Source organism: Hemicordylus capensis, chromosome 5, assembly GCF_027244095.1.
Source record: "Hemicordylus capensis ecotype Gifberg chromosome 5, rHemCap1.1.pri, whole genome shotgun sequence".
NCBI classification, from domain to species: domain Eukaryota; kingdom Metazoa; phylum Chordata; class Lepidosauria; order Squamata; family Cordylidae; genus Hemicordylus; species Hemicordylus capensis.
Window position 1 is genome coordinate 244,241,858 of NC_069661.1, and position 19,914 is coordinate 244,261,771.

At 45.3% G+C, this 19,914-nt stretch overlaps 1 protein-coding gene across 5 annotated transcripts in view; it reads left to right on the plus strand.

The window, feature by feature from the left end:
• The window catches only part of PDE3A (phosphodiesterase 3A), a 382,562-nt gene that overhangs the window by 350,664 nt on the left and 11,984 nt on the right, over nucleotides 1–19,914 (plus strand). For 4 of the 5 annotated variants that reach the window (XM_053252901.1, XM_053252904.1, XM_053252905.1 and 1 more), the window contains 4 exons: nucleotides 1,934–2,019; nucleotides 5,629–5,798; nucleotides 8,391–8,528; nucleotides 19,081–19,192. In XM_053252901.1, the coding sequence (XP_053108876.1) occupies nucleotides 1,934–2,019; nucleotides 5,629–5,798; nucleotides 8,391–8,528; nucleotides 19,081–19,192 (506 nt within the window). The remainder of the gene's footprint in view (nucleotides 1–1,933; nucleotides 2,020–5,628; nucleotides 5,799–8,390; nucleotides 8,529–19,080; nucleotides 19,193–19,914) is intronic. The other variant, XM_053252902.1, reaches the window with a different exon arrangement.

Sequence of the window (19,914 nt, forward strand, 5' to 3'; positions counted from 1 at the left end):
CATCAATGGCTTCTCAACCTTGCCTAGCACACAGATAAGAACATAAGAACATAAGAATAGCCCTGCTGGATCAGGCCCAAGGCCCATCTAGTCCAGCATCCTGTTTCACACAGTGGCCCACCAGATGCCACTGGAAGCCACAGGCAGGAATTGAGGGCATGCCCTCTCTCCTGCTGTTACTCCCCTACAACTGGTACTCAGAGGCATCCTGCCTTTGAGGCTGGAGGTGGCCCACAGCCCTCCGACTAGTAGCCATTGATAGACCTCTCCTCCATGAAGTTATCCAAACCCCTTTTAACACCATGCAGGTTGTTGGCTGTCACTACATCTTGTGGGAGCGAATTCCACAAGTTGATTATGCGTTGTGTGAAAAAATACTTCCATTTGCTGGTCCTAAATTTCCTGGCAATCAATCTCATGCAATGACCCCTGAAATATCCCCTCAATCTTCTTTAGATATAAAATCCTTACAGTTGTGATAATGCTTTGATGGTTCACCATCTCTCCATCGGCTTGAACTGGCTCTTCTAGAATTGCTCTTGGACAAAGACTGAGGCCTTGTCTAGTCAAAGGAAAACCTCACAATACTGGTCTATCAGCAACTACCACAGCCCTGTCAGACCATATCCAACACTAAGCTCACCCACTCCTTCGCACAGAGCAGGCAGCTGCACAGGAACAGAAGATCTCTGGTAGACGTTTCCTTACACAGAGAGGCATAACCCACTTTGAAAACCAGGAGGCAGTATCTATTTTCTGTGGACTGAGGCTTCATCTGCAGGGATGGGTTGAGGCACCCCAATGATACGGCCTCACCAGAAATACATAGCCTTCAAAAGAAATCAACGAGCCCGGGGGTTCTCAAACTTGGGTCCTCAGATGTTGCTGGACTACAACTCCCATCATTAACTGTAAGATATTCCCCTCAGGGGACAGAGCCGCTCCGGGAAGAGCATCTACAGGTTCCAGATTCCCTCCTCGGCAGCATCTCCAGATAGGGCCGAAAGAGACCCCCGCCCGCAATCCCGGAGAAGCCGCTGCCGGTCTATACAGACAACACTGAGCTAGATGGACCAGGGGGCTGACTCGGTAGAAGACAGCTTCCCAGGCTTCTGTGCAACTCCTGGGCTAGCTCATCGCAAGCACACACACACAGCATATGCCAGCAGTATTCACGACAAGAGCTTACTACCTATGTGGCAAACAGGATATGCACATCGTTGCCAGATTACATCTGGTCACTGAAATCCAACTTTCAACGCATCCAAACATGGACAGAGAAAGATTGCCACAGAACACACACTGTGGCATTTCTGAAACACTGGTGAAGGGAAGCAGATCAATCACTTTGTCCCTTTCCCATTTGCTACAGCTATGAAAGGCACCTGCATTGCTTGTACAGCATCAGTAGTAGCTAAGCACTTTAAAAACAGGTTTAACCGTCAGGGGTGCTTTCTTACACCAGGCCCCAAAAACTCACTATTAAGAACAGACAAAGAAATGAAGTTTGCTTGCTTCCCACTTCTCTAGACAATGTCTCAGTATGTTGCGGGGGGGTGGGGGTGGGGATGTCTGTTCAGTCCCAATACTGCCAGAGCATGCACTCTGCTACAAAACTGAATGTGCAGTTTACTTTAAAAAGGTTAAACACAAGACCTTAATTAAGCAAATATTGTTTGCATATGTAATGTTTTAAGCCACTTCTCATAGTCCCATTTCCAACTGCAAAATGAATTGCCAGGCCCACAGTCCCATATTGATACGTTTCATCTTTATAGCAAGGATATCAGCCTGTGTTCAGTACCAGATGACTCTTTCCACGTACAAGCAAGGCACCGTTTGTTTGGTTTTTTTGCAGGCTCTGGAAAAGAAGCAACTAGCTAGTTGACGCTCCTTAATAATTTACAGAATTTCTCTCCTTTGTGTTCTCCAGCTGTGGTAGGCCATACAACCAAACAGATCCGGCTGAGGGGGCACTGGACGGAAGTGATGGGAAAACGCACACCCTGAACAGAACAGGTAAGTATCAGGTGTCAGGAATTAAAATGCCATCCACTTGGTCTAGAAGCCCAGAGACTTGTGTGATGGACTGTTGAAGGGCTGCCAGGGAAAAAAGGAAGGTGCTGAACATCTTCTGGCTTTGTTCTGTGCAGTTGCGTAGGGCCTGCATGTTACACTCCCACTCATGGAAAGTAGCTGTCCTGACCTGACAGCAAGCAGGAGCCCATGGGTTGCCTGAGAAGGGCAAAGTCATTCCCTTTTGTCAGTCCCTGACTTCCGAGAGGTTCGGGGCCCGTGAAAGGGCCTTTTCGGTTGCTGCCCCACTTCTTTGGAACTCTCTTCCCCTTCAGATTCATCTAGCCCAGGCCTGCTCAACTTAGGCCCCCCAGCTGTTTTTGGACTACAACTCCCATAATTCTCAGCAACAGCAGCCAATAGCCAGGAATTATGGGAATTGTAGGCCAACATCTGCAGGAGGGCCAAAGTTGAGCAGGCCTGATCTAGCCCCTTCCTTACTGATCTTCAAATCTCTATTGAAGACTTTTCTTTTTCGCCAGGTGTTTGCCCTATAGTTTACTTTATTTGCTTTTTGTTAGTTACTTTAGTTTTAAATTTAGAATGTAATTTTTAATGTTGCCTTGTTTGCATGTTTTTGTGCACCGCCCGGAGTCTTCAGAGTGGGCGGTATATTAAAAGTTTCTAATAAATAAATAAAGTCAAGCAGATGAGGCCAGACTGAAGCTGTAGGGCCTTAGCGGGCACCCTGCAGACAACGGAACCTGCCAATGTATGGAGCTTAACTTGAGCCCTCATCTACTCTCCTGAGCCTGACTCCCTCACCCTGGCTCCCTCCCTCCCTGAGGAGTGGCCAGTCTTGAAGCAGAAGAGAGCTGGTCTTGTGGTAGCAAGCATGAATTCTCCCCTTTGCGAAGCAGGGCCAGCCCTATTTTGCACTGGAACGGGAGACTACATGTATGAGCACTGTAAGAAATGCCCCTGTAGGGGATGGGGCCGCTCTGGGAAGAGCACCTGCCTGCTTGCATACAGAAGGTTCCAAGTTCCCTCCCTGGCATCTCCAAGATGAGAGGAGAGCTGGTCTTGTGGTAGCAAGCATGACTTGTCCCCTTAGCTAAGCAGGGTCCACCCTGGTTGCATATGAAAGGGAGACTAGAAGTGTGAGCACTGCAAGATATTCCCCTCAGGGGATGAAGCCACTCTGGGAAGAGCAGAAGGTTTCAAGTTCCATCCCTGGCTTCTCCAAGATAGGGAGAGAGAGATTCCTGCCTGCAACCATGGAAAAGCTGCTGCCAGTCTGTCTAGACCAGGGATTCTCAACGTTGGGTCCCCAGATGTTATTGGACTTCAACTCTCATAATCCCCAGCCCTAGTGGCCTTTGGTTGGGGATTATGGGAGTTGAGTCCAATAACATCTGGGGACCCAACGTTGAGAATCCCCGATCTAGACAATACTGAGCTAGATGAACCAATGGTCTGACTCAGTATATGGCTGCTTCCCATGTTCCTAAGATAGGGCTGAGAGAGACTCCTGCCTGTAACCTTAAAGAAGCTGCTGCCAATCAGTGTAGACAATACTGAGCCAGATGGACCAATGGTCTGACTCGGTATATGGCAGCTTCCTATGTTCCTATGAGTAGACCTCAGATCCGGAACCTAGCACACCACCTGCCTCCCTGTTCCCTCCCACCTGAGGAGTTGTCAGCAGAGCATGGCTGGCCCTACTGTGTGAAGCAGGGTGAAACAGCCTGCTTCAAGTAGCAGAATGGGGGCCAGGTTTCAAGGGCATCCCTACTGCTATTACTACCACTACAGATGTTTATATACCACACTTCAACCAAAGTTCTCAAAGTGGTTTACATAGAAAAATAAATAATTCATAAATAAGATGGCTCCCTGTCGCCCAAGGGCTCACAATCTAAAACATATGGCAGATACCAGCAACTGCCACTGAAGGGATGCTGTGCTGGGGTTGGATAGGGCCAGGTGCTCTCCCCCTGCTTGATATAAGAGAATTACCACTTTAAAAGGTGTCTCTTTGCTCAGTTAGGGGTTAGCACAGCAGTCCTCCAGGGATGGCCTGCAGTGGAAGCAAGGCAAAATAGCACCACGCTGCTTTCCCTCTTCCCTTCCTAACAGAAGGAAGGAAGGAACTGGAGGTGTAATTAGAATTTTTAAAAGCAAGAAGAGGTGGGGGGCACACTTTGGTGCTCTCTTCAGGCAGCAAAATGTCTGGGGTCGGCAGCTAGACTTGGAAAAGAATATTAACCCATGCGCAGAACGGATAGAATAATTCTTTGAAATATTCTCCTCAGTTCTAATTAATGCATTGGCAAATACTCTTTTCCAATAATATGCAAGTTGGCACTGCCGCAGAGGGGCCCCGTCCCTCAAGGAAAGCAGGCTTGGGGAAGTCGGCGGCGGGGGGGGGGGGTGCAGTTGCTGGGGGCCTTGGCTCATCAATGTCCAGTGCAAGGGGCTTCTCACAGTCCAGTTCAATCGCCATATCAGTTCCTGACTCTGGTGCCTCCACAGCTGGTACTGCTACCCTTTCTGGCTATGTTAGCTGCTCCACTTCTGTGCTGGAGGATAGATTAACCACTGCTTAGCAAACTGGGAGGAAACCCCTGGAATGCATGTGTCTTGCCTTCACCTCTTCTTTTTCTGGAGCAAATCCTCCCTCCCAGTTATCTTGAGTGCATTTCACTCAAGATAATTGCATTTCCATGGTTGGGAATGGTGCACTTCTCCAGCCCCATTCCTAACCATGGTTAAGGCTAACCAGGTTTTTCCTTGCCCAGAATATAAAATCAAAAGTTGAGGGAAGCCCTAGTTAACTTCCACCACAGTTAGGGCTGCTTCAGACATCACAGAGTACCTTGGTTAAAGCCTGACTCTGTGCAACATCCCCAAGCCTCAAGAGTGTGTGCTCCTTCTTTCCATGACTATACAAGCAATCTACTTCTGATCTAGGTTAAAATAAACCAAGATTGTTTGTGATGTCCAAAACCAACCAATCTTGGTTTATTTATCCACTTACTTGAAATAAAAAAATCTGAAATCAAGGACTGAAGTGAGTTACAGATCACAACTTATTTAAGGTAAGTAGGTTAAAATAAACCAAGAATGGTCAGTTCAGATAGTACAAATGATCTTGGTTTATTTTAACCTAAATCAGAAGCACAGTCATGGGAGGGGGAAATGCATGCTTCCAAAATTCAAAAACATTGCGTAGAGCTAGACTTTAACTGAGGATTAGACATCTGAACCAGTCCTTAATTTCAGTAGAGACAAACTAACCACAGTTAAGGGTTTTGAAAGAAAGAACACTTTAACTGTGGTTAAGAATTTGCATTGAGAGGGCAAATCTGCCACAAAAGAGCAGCTTGTATCTGCTCTAGCCCTTTTGGCTTCTCAGAGCCATTTCACATTATTTGTCTCTCATGGGAGACATCTGTTCCCATGAGCAATGTAATGCATGAGGATAACTTCTGAGCCTACTAAACTGGCCACAAAGTAATGTGGGAATCGGCTCTTGACATCTCAAGTGAACAGCTCTTGTGACTGGCCCCATCTGAACAACAGTAACAGGCCACTGGGCTTGTGTTTCAGAAGATCACGCACAAGCCACATCCGACTACGAAACAAACAACAGCGACAGCAGCGACATTCTGCAGAACGATGATGAGACAGATTGCTCCAGGGACAAGTCACGGACGGAAGCTGTCTGCAGGACGTACTCTCCAGAGACCATCATATTGCATCCCTTGTTACCACCTGAGGTAGTTTTTTCACTTTCCTACAAAACTGTGTCTTACTAATGCGCCTGCCAAACTGAGACAGAACTGCATTGTCTCAGAATCAGAGTTTGCAAAAATGGTTTCCGTTTTTCACCACAGCTCAGTGGTAGAGTGCATGCTTTCTATGCAGAAGGTTAACATAAGAACATAAGACTAGCCCTGCTGGATCAGGCCCAAGGCCCATCTAGGCCAGCATCCTGTTTTGCACAGTGGCCCATCAGATGCCGCTGGAGGCCACAGGCAGGAGTTGAGGGCATGCCCTCTCTCCTCCTGTTACTCCCCTGCAACTGGTACTCAGAACCATCCTGCCTTTGAGGTTCACTCACTAGCATCTTCAGTTTAAAGGATCTTGGACAGAAGTGTCTGGGAAAGCATCTACTTTGGACCTCGGAAAACCAGAGTAGAGCAGTGTTTCCCCAAATTTTTTAATCCTGAGGCCCATTTTTTAAAAATCGGGGTACACTGATTTTTGGGTACACCCAAAACACTTTTTTTTTGCACTGGCAAAGCCTGCCACACATTTTATCTTGGGGTCAGTCACTCCAGGGGTCAGTCACTCCAGGGGTCAGTCACTCCAGCATTGGGAAAGATGTGTCCCTCCTGGTGCCAAAGGGAGTGAATCACCCTGGAGGACACAATGCTGAGTGAATTGGACCAATGCTCTGTCTCGGTATGAGACAGCTTCCTATGTTCAGTGCTTGGCTAGGAACTGCACAGTCCCAGTAACACTGATGCCATTTTTAGTGGCTGTGTGTGGTGCTGGATGGGTGCTAGGTAGGGCTGCATAACTTCAGCCCTCCTGCCGATATTGGACTACAACTCCCATCATCCCTGGCTGTTGGATACTGGGGATTATGAGGGTTGTAGTCCAGAAACAGTTGGAGGGCCGAAGTTGTGCAGGCCTGGTGTAGTGCCCGAGAGTGTGAACTGTCAGCTGGGAAGTTCTTGTTTCAAATTTCACCAGAGCTGCAAACTCTCTAATTGGCCTTGGGAAAGACAGTAATCCTGCAGCCTCTAATCTGCAATCTGAGGATAAAATTTTTGATAATCGGCAACGTTTAAAGGGGGCTGGGGGGTGAAGTTGAGTTGGGGGGGCAAAACATTACAGGTGAAGTGGCACTTCTCCTGGCAGCCCCTTTTGTTTACCCCAAACCTCACCCCACCAAGAACAACCACAACATCATGACATAGCTCCCAGCTAACTAAGCAAAGAGGCACCTTTCAAAGTGGTGATTCTCTTGTATTTAGCAGGGGGAGAACAAGTGGTCATATTCAACCCCACCATAGCATCCTTCCAGTGGCTGTTGCTGGTGTTTACCTTATGGTTTTTTAGACTGTGAGCCATTTGGGGACCTGGGACCATCTTCTTTTTTCTATGTAAACTGCTTTGAGAACTTAGTATCAGTCCTAAGGGGGGCTTCTGGGTGAAATAATGGCTGCTCCCAGCTGGTGCTAGGGGCTGTTTTTTTTTTAAAAAAAATCCAGAAGTTCCTGTCAGTGTGACATTGTATCAGCACACAGCATCGTTTTCAGGCACCTTGGGGTAAACAGAATGGGGCTGTGAACTGCTCGAAAGAGCATGGGTGGGCTTTGCCCTCCACCCATCAAAATCCCCTCAATGTTGCTGCCTGCAAATGGGGCAGCAAACTTGAGAGGGGCCCATTCCATCTCAGTCATCATAATAATACCAACCTGCCTTTACAGGTTTGTTGTAATAATTGCAAAATACAGGAGGACCTCGATATCTGCAGACTCTACATCTGCAGAATTTGCATATCCACGGTCGGGTAATAGACACCCGACCTCGGCATATGTGGAAAAAACAGAGGGAAATGCGTCGACATCGCGTATCTGTGGGTCGGGGGTGGCCGAAAATGACGGAGGTCATTTCCGGCCACCATTTTGTGTTTCAGAGCCTCAAAATGGCTCTTTAAAAAAAAGGGGGGGGGAGGAGACAGTGATTTTCAACTGATTTGGCAGCATTCAGGACACAGTGCTTCTCAGTGGGAGCAGCTAAGAAGGTAGGCAGCTTCACCCCACATTCCGCCTCCCCCAAATTTGTTGTTTTTGTGAGGTTTTCCAGTGAACAGGAACCTAACCTCCAATTCCCCAATGACTCGATATTCACGGTTTCCATATACAGTTATAGCGTGGAACAGAACCCCCATGGATATTGAGGTCATCCTGTTTAGAAATGCTGCCTATCATCATCATCATTATCATCATCTTCTTCTTCTTCTTCACCATCTCATGCCTCATTGCACTTGATTAAAGAGAATCAAATTTAGCTATAAGCAGATGGAACTGGCAATGTAGTTGCTTATTTTTTATTTGCACAGTTGCACTGATATAAACATCTCTAGCAGCACCATTTCTAGAGTTCAGATTTAAGAAAGGCAATGGGGAGAGGGGAGAATGCAACAGAAAAGCCGGTAAATGGTTGCATGGCAAAGTGCAGTTGTGATTCAACTTAAGCTCCTCAATCCACATTACTAATTGCGCCCCCAGGGCTGGTACAAGAATCCAAGCCGTAAATAAAGTATCTATCTATCTATCTGTTGTTTCTTAATACAGGACAAGCCCATTCTTGCACCGGAACCTCTGATCATGGACAATTTGGATCCTCTTATGGAGCAGCTAAACAATTGGAATTTCCCAATCTTTGATTTGGTAGACAAGATTGGCAAGAAATGTGGTCGGATCCTCAGTCAGGTAAGCAAAGCAAGTATGCATTGCAGATTTGGGTCATAGCCCCACCTTGTGTGAAGTGTGTGTATGCGCATTGCCGTTTGACGAATAGGACTGTGAACATTGATGTACCACTTTTCAAGGAAAGTTCTCAAAGCAGTTTTACACAGAAAAATAAAGAATAAACTTGCTTTCCTGTCCCCAAGGGGCTCACAATCTAAAAAGAATACACAGAGTAAACACCAGCAACAACCACGGACGCTGTGCTGGAGTTGGATATGGAGAGTTGCTCTCCCCCTGCTGAATACAAGAGGATCACCACTTTAAAAGGTGTCTCTTTGCTCAGTTAGCAGGGGGTTATGCAGAGCTTTTTACATGCACAAGGTTTCCATTGCCAGCTGTGGAACTACAAACCACTCGTTCCTCTTTCAGGGAATTCTTGCTGCCTATAGGCTACAATTAGTTCCCACTTTAAAATCCTAGTAGCAAATGGTTGATGCTATCTTTGTAACCAGGAGTACCATTTAGGGTGTGCAATGGGGCAGTACCCCCCCTTCTGTTTTTCAGTTTATTCCTTGAAAACTGTTTCTATTTCTGCCCTGATATTTCTCATCAGTTCCACACTGTTCCTTTGAGGAGCTAACCATGGTTAACTCAAACCTGGGATGCAAACTGTAGTTTAAACCAGTGTTCCCTCTAACAGAGATTCCCAGATCTTGTTGACTACAACTCCCAGCATCCCCAGCTGCAATGGCCTTTGACTAGGGATGATGGGAGCTGTAATCAACAGCATTTGGTTGTCCCTGTTACAGGGGACACTGGTTTACAAGGGACACTGCATAGTTGGCAAAACTGCTGGTAGAGACAGAATGCTACCCATAGACTTGAGCATGTGTATTAGTTGGAGCATGAGTATAAAGCAGGGCTGGGCAAACTTGGCCCATCAGCTGTTGTTGAACTTCAACTCCCATCATCCCCAGCCACAGTTTATTGTGGCTGAAGATGATGGGACTTGTAGTTCAACAACAGCTGGCGGGCGAAGTTTGGCCCCCCTGCTCTAACCACTACACCATGCTGGCTCTCATCATTAGTTTTCTAACTATGTTTAGAATACTGGGCACTGTCACATCTGCATTTGGCCTGAATGTGAGAAATCAAACCATCTATTTAATGTACGTATCTGTTTATTAAGAACTAGTTTATTAAGAGCCCCTGGTGGTGCAGTGGTAAAACTGCCGCCCTGTAACCACCAAGGTTGCAAGTTCGATCCTGAACAGGGGCTCAAGGTTGACTCAGCCTTCCATCCTTCCGAGGTCGGTAAAATGAGTACCCAGAATGTTGGGGGGCAATATGCTATATCATTGTAAACCGCTTAGAGAGCTTCCAGCTATAGAGCGGTATATAAATGTAAGTGCTATTGCTATTGCTAGCTGGGCCAGGCGCAGAGCATCTGCGCTGCCGGCCGGCCCACCCACCTGCAGCTGCCTTTTTCTCCCCCCGCCCCCCCCCTGCCGCTTTTTGGCTGGCCAGGCATCCACTTCTTCTCCCTCCACCCCAATTTTTGGGTGGGTGGGCAGGCCAGCTTCTTCTCCCCCCCACCCCCTCCAATTTCTGGCCAGTCAGCTTCTCCCCCCACCCCCGCTTCCTGGCAGGCGGTGGTTTCTTCTCCTGTCTGCCATCTCACCCACCCCGCTGCTTTCTGGCTGGCGGGGCACTGGCTTCTTCTCTGTCCCTCTGTAGCTTGCTGGCTGGCCGGCTTTCGCCACCACCGCCATTTTCTTCCTCTTGCCCATCCCGTGGCTATCCAGCAGCTTTCCAAACTCTTGCGAGAGCTGCCACACATGGGATTAGCCACAGGTATGTCTTAGAGAATTAAATATATAGATAAGAAAATTATTGGTCATGGTTTCCAACATGGAGCATTCATATTTGGGCATTGCACAGAGTAAAGCAGAAGATGTCTAGGTCTTTTCGTGATTAATGATTTGCTTTCTGCAATTCAAATAATTGATTTGAATAGAAGAAGCGGGGGGGTGGGGGTGGGATTAAGCAAATGAGTTACCTATGTGGGCCAGATAGCCTGAAATTTATGAAATGGAATAAAGAAGAGATGACTGATGTCCCCCTGAGGGAACATTTGACTTTGGAAGCCAACACTGACGCAACTTCTTGATGCGCATTTGAGAAGCCATCTACGTATGTTGCAAAGGATGCTAAAACCATTTAGAAGTTGTGTTAAAAAAGGAATAAGCTAAAAGCATCCTTCACAGACAATGGAAAGTACTTGAAAACATTGCCAGCAAATCTGTACAAATGCAGGAGAGAATAATCTAGGCAGTGGGGTGGGCGTGAGTCCGCAATTCAGGCTGGAAAGGCAACTCTTTCCAATTTTCACTGCTGTTTTGTGGCAAGCTGTGTAGTTAGGTAATGCTTTAATTTACGCTTTCTGTTCCCCTAATAACCAACCCCCTGTAGCACTATAACAAGTTTTGTTTAGAAAGGAAAAGGTAGAATTGAAGGCTCTAAATCTTTTTTTTTTTTTAAGAGTCCAGACATGCGGTTTGAAATTAAAGCTACTTTCCCCTGCTACCTCTATCAAAGGATTGAGAAAGCTAGACTGTTGTGCCGGAGGTCAGATTCCAAGAAAATCTGTTGGGATAAGGCTCCAGGAGGCTGTAGCTGTAAATGAGGGCTTGGGAAGGGTTTCATGACTAGACCTGGTTGGTCAAATAAGGGCTAATCTTCCATGTCCACAGAGATTAAGCAATTTGCCAAGTTGTGCGAAGAACCTTGTCCCATGGTGAGAGGAGGGTCCATCAAATAAAACTGGGACAGGCATTATGTAGCTCAGGAGCTACTAGTAGCTCCTTGGCTTATCTTGACTTAACTTACTTTTGGCCTTCCCTTCTCCTTCCTGTCCAGCCAATGCTACATATCTGATTGGCTGGCTGAGTGAGTCATCCCTGTGCCATTTTTAATCTCTCTCTCTTCAGGTTCTCAGGGTGGCTTTTGGCTTTTCCTTTCCCTCTCATTCTTCTCTAAAGCATCCTCTCTTGCTCCCCTACAACAAACAAAGGGTTTGTTGTTAAAATCCCTAATTCTGTAAATGTATGTTTTAGTGCATGCTGCCATTTTATTTATTTTATTTATAGTTCAATTTCCATACAGCCTTTCATAAAACTCATCTCAATGTGCTTTACAAAAAATTGAAATGCAATAACAAATCACATCAAAACATTAAAACCAGTTAAAACAAGACAAGTAGCTCCTCCTCCTCAAGGTGCTGTTTTGTGTTAGTAGGGCTCAGTGTTCCAGCCCCCTCAAAAAAGAAGTCCCCGAAACCTTGTCTGCCCACCTCTGTAATAAGGTCTCCCCAAAGTAGCTCTGAGATGAGAAAGCTTTACTTGCCTCAATACACCGGCTGACATCCATACCAAGTTACTCATTATTACTACTCAAAGGTTCCTCTAAAAGACTACTTCAGTAGGACTACTCAAGATTAATTTAGTCTGGATATCCACCAGTCTTAGCTGAATTATATTATTAGTTGTTATTTTTGTTGTTATCATTAGTCGTGGCTTTACTCTTCTATAAATAGTGCCATCAGAGCTTTTCTGGTGCTTTACTGATTGGCATAAGGAAAAGGCCAAACCCAGCCCCAAGAAGACCCACGATCAGAATTTATTTATTTTTATTATTATTATTATTACATTTTATATCCCGCTCTTCTTCCAAGGAGCCCAGAGCGGTGGGCTTTAGAGGTGCAGAAGGAGATGCAAATTTATCAAGGGATGTATGTGAGCATAACTGGATATGTTTCTGAAAGTTACCTTGTGGATGGTGGCTCTGTTACCTTGGAGCCGATTCCTACATTAGTGCAGCAGTATGAGAGCTGCCTTACTCTGCCTTCTTCCCATGCTGCTCCAGAAATATCTAGACAAGCCTAAGAAAAGGCAGTGTCGGTGTAGGAAAGAAGCATGTTGTGCACCCTGCCCTACCTTGGACCCATTTCCATTTCTAGTCTAACCAGAAGTCATAGATAGGGAAGCAACTCCCATGCCGCTACAGCAACATCAGCCAAAGACCATTGTGGCTGGGGGTGTTGGAAAGTTAGAGTCCAGCAACCTCTGGGGACATAAGAACAGCCCTGCTGGATCAGGCACAAGGTCCATCTAGTCCAGCATCCTGCTTCACACAGTGGCCCATCAGATACCTCTAGGAAGCCCACAGGCAAGAGCTGAGGGCAGGCCCTCTCTCCTGCTGTTGCTCCCCTGAAACTGGTACAAGGGGAATCAGGCTTACTTGGGGAATCAGGCCACTCGGGGTCCCAGCAAAGTGGACTCTATTTATTTATTTTATATCCCACTCTTCCTCCAAGGAGCCCAGAGCAGTGTACTATATACTTAGGTTTGTCCTCATAACAACCCTGTGAAGTAGGTTAGGCTGAGAGAGAAGTGACTGGCCCAGAGTCACCCAGCAAGTATCATGGCTGAATGGGGATTTGAACTCGGGTCTCCCCGCTCCTAGTCCAGCACTCTAGCCACTACACCACATTGACTCTCCGTCAATGGGCTCCTCACTGAAAAGCTCAGGCTCTGCGCTGGGGCCTGGGTTCGGTGGCTCCACAGCTGCTACTGTTGCTGCTGGCGGCCTTGCTGGCCGGGTGGACTGAGTTGGAGGCCTGCCTGCTGAGACTTGAGGGGCCATGACAGCATCAATTGGGCTTTAGTAGCAGGTCTGGCTTGGGACCTCCCATACGATCTTGGGGTTCTCCCCACTCTCACACGTCCATTTGTGGTTCATTAGGGACTGCCACAGCTACAGTAGTACATGGGCTTGTTTGGAATTGTAACCAGAGAAATTTCCTTTGGAATGCCTCTGCGTCCCCCAATGTTGTTGTTCTACCAGGGTGGGTGTGGTGGGGGGGAGGTGTTATATGAAATAGATACAGTTCCTGTCATCCTGTCTCTGACAACTTTTTAAAAATCCTCAAAAGACTTACCGTTTCACTCAAGCTTTTTAATTTAATTAATTGCTGTAAGGGGGTGTGTGTTTGTGTGTGTGAACATTATTATTTCTTGTTTACACAGTCAGACAGGTATTATTGACTGGTTTGTTTTATCCAGATATCGAGTTTTTTTATCATCAATACTGTTGGTTATTATAGATATCGTCGCAAAATATAGTCTGTTCCAAGTAAAGTTGCTTTTTGTAATTGGCTGATGGTGATTTCTGTGGCCCCTATGGTGTTGAGGTGCTCTTCAAGGTCTTTTGGAATTGCACCCAGGGCGCCAATTACCACTGGGATTATTTTGGTCTTTTTCTGCCACAGCCTTTCAATTTCAATTTGTAGATCTTTGTATTTAGTGATTTTTTCTATTTCTTTTTCTTCTATTCTGCTATCCCCTGGTATTGCTATGTGGATTATTTTAACTTATTTTTCTTTCTTCTCAACTACAGTTATATCTGGTGTATTGTGTGGCAGATGTTTGTCTGTTTGTAGTCGGAAGTCCCATAATATTTTTGCATCTTCATTTTTGACAACTTTTTCAATTTTATGGTCCCACCAATTTTTGGCTACAGGTAGCTTGTATTTGCAGATGTTCCAGTGTATCATCCCTGCTACTTTGTCATGCCTTTGTTTGTAGTCAGTCTGTGCAATCTTTTTACAACAGCTGATTAGGTGGTCCACTGTTTCATCTGCTTCTTCACAAAGGTGGCACTTGCTGTTTCTTGTTGACTTTTCTACTTTTGCTCTTATTGCATTTGTTCTTAGTGCCTGTTCTTGTGCAGCCAGTATTAAACCCTCTGTTTCTTTCTTAAAGCTGCCATTCTTAAGCCATTGCCAGGTCTTGGTGATGTCTGATTTTCCACTTATATTGTGCAAATATTGACCATGCAGTGGCTTATTTTTCCATTTTTCTGCTCAGTTCTTGACTTGTTCTTTCTTGTAGGCCTGCTTTCTTTCATCATCATCATCATCATCATCATCATCATTATATTCATTCATTCATTCATTCATTCATTCATTCAATTTCTATACCGCCCTTCCAAAAATGACTCAGGGTGGTTTACACAGAGAAATAACAAATAAATAAGATGGATCCCTGTCCCCCAAAGGCTCACAATCTAAAAAGAAACATCAGACAGACACCAGCAACAGTCACTGGAGGTACTGTGCTTGGGGTGGATAGGGCCACTTACTCTCCCTGTTAAAAGGTACCTCTTTGCCCAGTTAGCAGAGGTTCTATGTTGTTGTGAGCCGCCCAGAGACAGAAGTTTGGGGTGGCATACAAATTTGTTTGATTAATTGATAAAATCTGCAGCCATAATGAGCTGCAGACCTTAGTGGACATATTTGATTCAAGGTCTATTGGGTCCCCAGATTCATGTTCAGGAAGAAAAGTCTCCTAACAGAAGAGCTAACCCTCTTCAGGTCTTTTCTCCTTCCACTTCAGTTCGTGGCAGGGTTCACTTCCTTGGCATTCCTTGGGCTATTAGTTCTCTGCAGCAGCCATGGAGGTGGTGCACTGGAGGACAAGAGACAGGAAGGTGTTGCTGGTGGGCAGCAACGATGAGACAGGGAGCCCGATGCCCTTCCCCTCACGGTGCAAATTCCAGCCACCCCTTCCCTCAGCTGCAACCCGTTGGCATTTCAGACATAAGCCCGGTTCAGATTGTGCTGTAAGAGTACTCAGATGTCTGTACACTTGCACACATGTTTGTATGAATGACTGTACCTGCGTCCATGTTAAAAGTGAGCCTGTATACAGGCCGTTGAAATGCTTGATACAGATAGGAAGTGTACTACAGTACCTGCGCTCAGCAAAACATGTGAATGGACTGTACCTCTGTAGAGATCAGTATCTGTGTGTAACCTGTACACTCATTGGTTGAGTGTTGAACATTAGGGATGTGAACAAAACCAGCTGGCCTGGTTTGGTTCGAGTCTGAACTGGACCAGGCCAGTTTGCGGTTTCCCCCCCCCCCCTTGAACTCCTCCAGTTTGGTTCAGGGAGTGGAATTTTTTTTTTAATCAACTTACCCCCTCCGGGGGGGGGGCTTCTTCAAGGCCGTGGAGGGTCTCCAGAGGTTCCCCATTGCTCCACCAACTTCCATTACTGCCAAGGTCACCTTGTTCGGGCAGTCTTTGGCCTGGTTCGGGCCTGTCCGCTGTCGCAGCTGCCATTTTGGAAGCTGTTGCGCAGACCCAATGGGCCTCTGTATAGACGGGTCTTGCCACTGATCCCCCCTACCTTAGTTCCAGTGGTCTCTTCCTATATCTTACATCCTGGCACACCACCTAATCAGCCCCCATTGTTTCTTCTGCAGGCAGCTCTCTGTTGTGCAACTACAGCCCATTATAGTCTTTCTGAAAGACATATTTTGGGAGTGGTGGGAAAGTAATCCTTCGTGTCAACTAGGGGCTGAGCTATTCAGCTTTTTGAACTGTGTGGCCTTTTGCCAGTTACTGGATTCTAAGAAAGGAACGAGCATTTGAGGAAAAAATTATTTACAACTCCTCTAAAAATAGATATAACAAGCTTGAAAACTGGAGACATGATTAATAACTATAACTGCCGCCTGTCTTTTGCGGAAACCTACAGTTCTCCTAACTCTGTCTTAGAAAAGACACTATCGTTCAGGGCTGCACAACTTTAGTCCTATTGCAGGTAATGGACTACCACTCTCATCACCCCTGACTATTGGCCACTGTGGCCGGGGATTATAGGAGTTGTAGTCCAACAACAGCTGGAGGGCAGGAGTTGTGCAGCTGTGTCATAGTGCTATAAAATGATAACACAACCAGAATGATCAAGAGATTGGAGCACCTCCCGGATGAGGACAAGCAAAATCACATGTCAGTTTCAGAAAATGACTATGGAGATCAGGGGCTTAACAAATTCTGAGTGGTTTGGACTCATTTTCCTCCTCTTGTACCACCAGAATTTTATATAATGAAAGTGATAGAAAGGAAATTCAGGAGGACATACAAAATTACTTCTTCACACAACACATAATTAACCTATGGATTATTTATTTATTTATTTAACATATTTTTATACCGCCCAAAACGTACCTCTCTGGGCGGTTTACAACAAAAATGCGATCACTTCCACAGGATGTGATGATAGCCACTAGTCTAGATGGTGGTTTATGAACTGTCTGGAGCCTCTGGAGTCAGGCAGTATATAAATCAAATAAATAAAAAAAAGGGGATTCACATTCACGAATGAGACGTCTGTCATCTGGTCTCAACCGTGATAGCAAAACTGAGCCTCCCTGTTTAGAAGCAGTGTACCTCTGAACACCAGATGATGTTGATAAATAATATGGGAGGGATGTTGCCTTCATCCCCTTCTTCTTAAAGGTATCTGCTTGGCCGAAATAGAATGCTGGACTAATCTGGAGAAATGTAGAGAAATTTCGCCAAAGTGGAAATTCTCTCCGAATCTCAGGCATTCAAAGAAATTTTGAAGCATTTCTTCAAACTGTTTCTCTGCATCCCATAGAAACTAAGGATATGCAAAAAATAGTGAATTAATTGATTCAAATTTGAATCAAATTTGAATTGATTCAACTTGAAACTGCTTGCACACAATGTGATTTGTTTGAATCTATACAAATGCACCTGAATACAAATCAAATTTGAATTGAATTCACTCTAATTTGATTTGAATTCACCTGGATTTGAATCAATTTGAATGAATCCCATTCTGTGCAAGCAGTTCAGAGTTGGATCGATTCGAATATGATTCAAATCTGAATCAGTTCATTCACATGTTTTGCACATCCCTAATCGGAACATAAGAAACTGCCTTCTACCAAATGAGACTCTTAGTTTATCTAGCTCACTACTTTCTACACTGACTGGCAGTGGGCTCTCAGAGATTTCAGGCAGCAGTGCCCTATGCGGAGATTTTTCCAGGGATTGAACCTGGAACATTCTGCATGCAAAGCATAAAAAGCCGATGTTCTACCACTGAGGTACAGTCTCATCCCTTTAGTTCTTAATTTGCATCTGTAACGTAACATATCCAGGCAGAGAGTTTACGTGTCAGGAAATTGTCAGGATGTCAGGAGAGTTTAGATGTCTCCTACCCTACTTTACTTTTTTTGGCTCATTTTATAATTGTTTCTATTTTTAAAAAACAACAACAACATGGCTTGCCATTATGAAATGCATTTTTGTTAAGAAATGCATTTTTGTTGTTAAGCTTTCTGACATTAGCAGTCCAGAGCTATCTATGTTAGTCCTTCAGTGCACATTCCCGTTGTCTCTAGGGAAATAAGCACACAAAATAAAATAAGCTGGAAATAATTACTTACTGGTGTCGCTGCCTTTTACTTTCCCCATCACTACAGTGATCTACCATTCCCTGCCCTTAAATGTTTGTGTCAGTATTGTGTGCCAGCAGGACCAGAGATTGCTTTCTGGTGATGGTGACTCATCTGTTTTAAATGGATTTGTTAAGAAGGTGTCCACCAGACATCCTCAGTTAATGTGTTTTGCAGATCAGTTATGACTCACAGAGGCCTGCATGCTCTGTGGTGTGTCCAGTGATGTCATTGGGAGTGCAACAGCAATCTCACTCTTCTTGTCCTGGGCAGGATCTTCCCTGCTGCTCCCCTCCTTCCATATCTTCCTGTTTACCTGGGGAAGATGGTGGTGGAGGGGGTCTTATGCCCGTACGGGCCAGGAAGGATGCAGGTTTGGGTAATTCTTCAGATGCTAGTATATACTAGTGCTGAGGCATCCAAGTTGAGTTGCCAACTCTCGCTGAAGCTATTCCTGAAGATTTGTTTCCTCCAGTATTTTTCACATCTGAGTATGGTTGTGTCTCTTTAGAAGATTGGTGCAAACTCAGAGAGGGGGAAGGGCTTAAACGAAGGGAAGGGGATTTTTGAAGGGAGTTGGCCAAATTTATAAGAATATTAATATCAGTTGTCATCCAGACTGACAAAGCTCCAGTTCTATGTGAGATGGGCTGATGCCGCTGCTGAATTCCTGACTAACACAGCATTGGAACTTGGGATTTTGATAGGCTGCACAGCTACCGAGGACATATTTTCAGGTGGCACAGAGTGCTTCCAGGGAAAGGGGAGGTTACTGAAATTTATATCTCCTGTGTGAGTGTTGGTGCTGTGTTGCTGGACTAGGACCGGGGAGACCCAAGTTCAAATCCCCATTCAGACATGATACTAGCTGGGTGACTCTGGGCCAGTCACTTCTCTCTCAGCCTAACCTACTTCACAGGGTTGTTGTGCAGAGAAACTCAAGTATGTAGTACACAACCCTGGGCTCCCTGGAGGAAGAGCGGGATATAAATGTAAAAATAAATAAATAATTAAATAAATAAATTCATGAGGAGCACTAGTGCTTTGTTAGTCTGGATGTCAACTTGAATAAAGTTGTTGTTTTTAAGTGTGACAGTTGTTTTTTATTGTAGGTTTGTTTTTTACTTTTGGTTAATTTTGCATAAAATGCTATGAATGACAAAGAAAAAAAGCAACTCACCCCAAATCCTAGCCTGCAATCCTATAGACCTTTACCTGATATTTTACATCATTCCAGGTATCCTACAGACTCTTTGAGGACATGGGACTATTTGAAACCTTTAAAATTCCTGTAAGAGAATTTATGAACTACTTCCATGCTTTGGAGTGTGGTTACCGAGAGATACCTTGTAAGTATGACAACAAGAGGATATTAGTTGATTTTAAAGAAAAATCACCAGTAAAATATATCCTGCTTTTCTTCCACCTGAAAGACCACCTGAAAGATCTCTTCCATCCAAAACTAAATGAGATCCAGAGCAAAGATGGCCAACCAGAGGCTCTCCCATCTGTTGTTGGACTCCCACTGCAGGTGGGGATGGCGGGAGTTGTAACTGGAGAGCCTCAGATGGGCCATCCCTGTTCCAGAAGGATTTCTGTGTTTTCCTTTTGAAGCCAAAATTGACTCTCCTGTTCATCGCAAGCAATGGAAACCATTTTATTGGGACCAGTGCTACTTCACTTTAGTGATAAATGATCTGGAGTTGGGTGAATGGTGAGGTTTTGCTGCATTTGTGGACAGTACCAAAAAAGATGAAATAAGAAGCAGACTACGGTGCATTTAAAATGCCGTTGTTCTCTTAATCATGATTAATAGAGCAGGCTATATGCTCCCTCCCACTAGCCCCTCATTTGTTGGAAGCATCCTTCTGCTGAGTCAGTCCATTGGTCCATCTAGCTCAGTATTGTCTATACTGACTGGCAGCGACTCTTCAGGGTCTGAGGCAGGAGTCTCTCTTCAGATACCTGAAGATGCTGGGGATTTAACCTGGGACCTTCTCCATTCAGATCAGATGCTCTGCTGTAGCAGACCCAGCTCAAAGGAGTTCTGCTGTTATTCTTAGATTCTTTA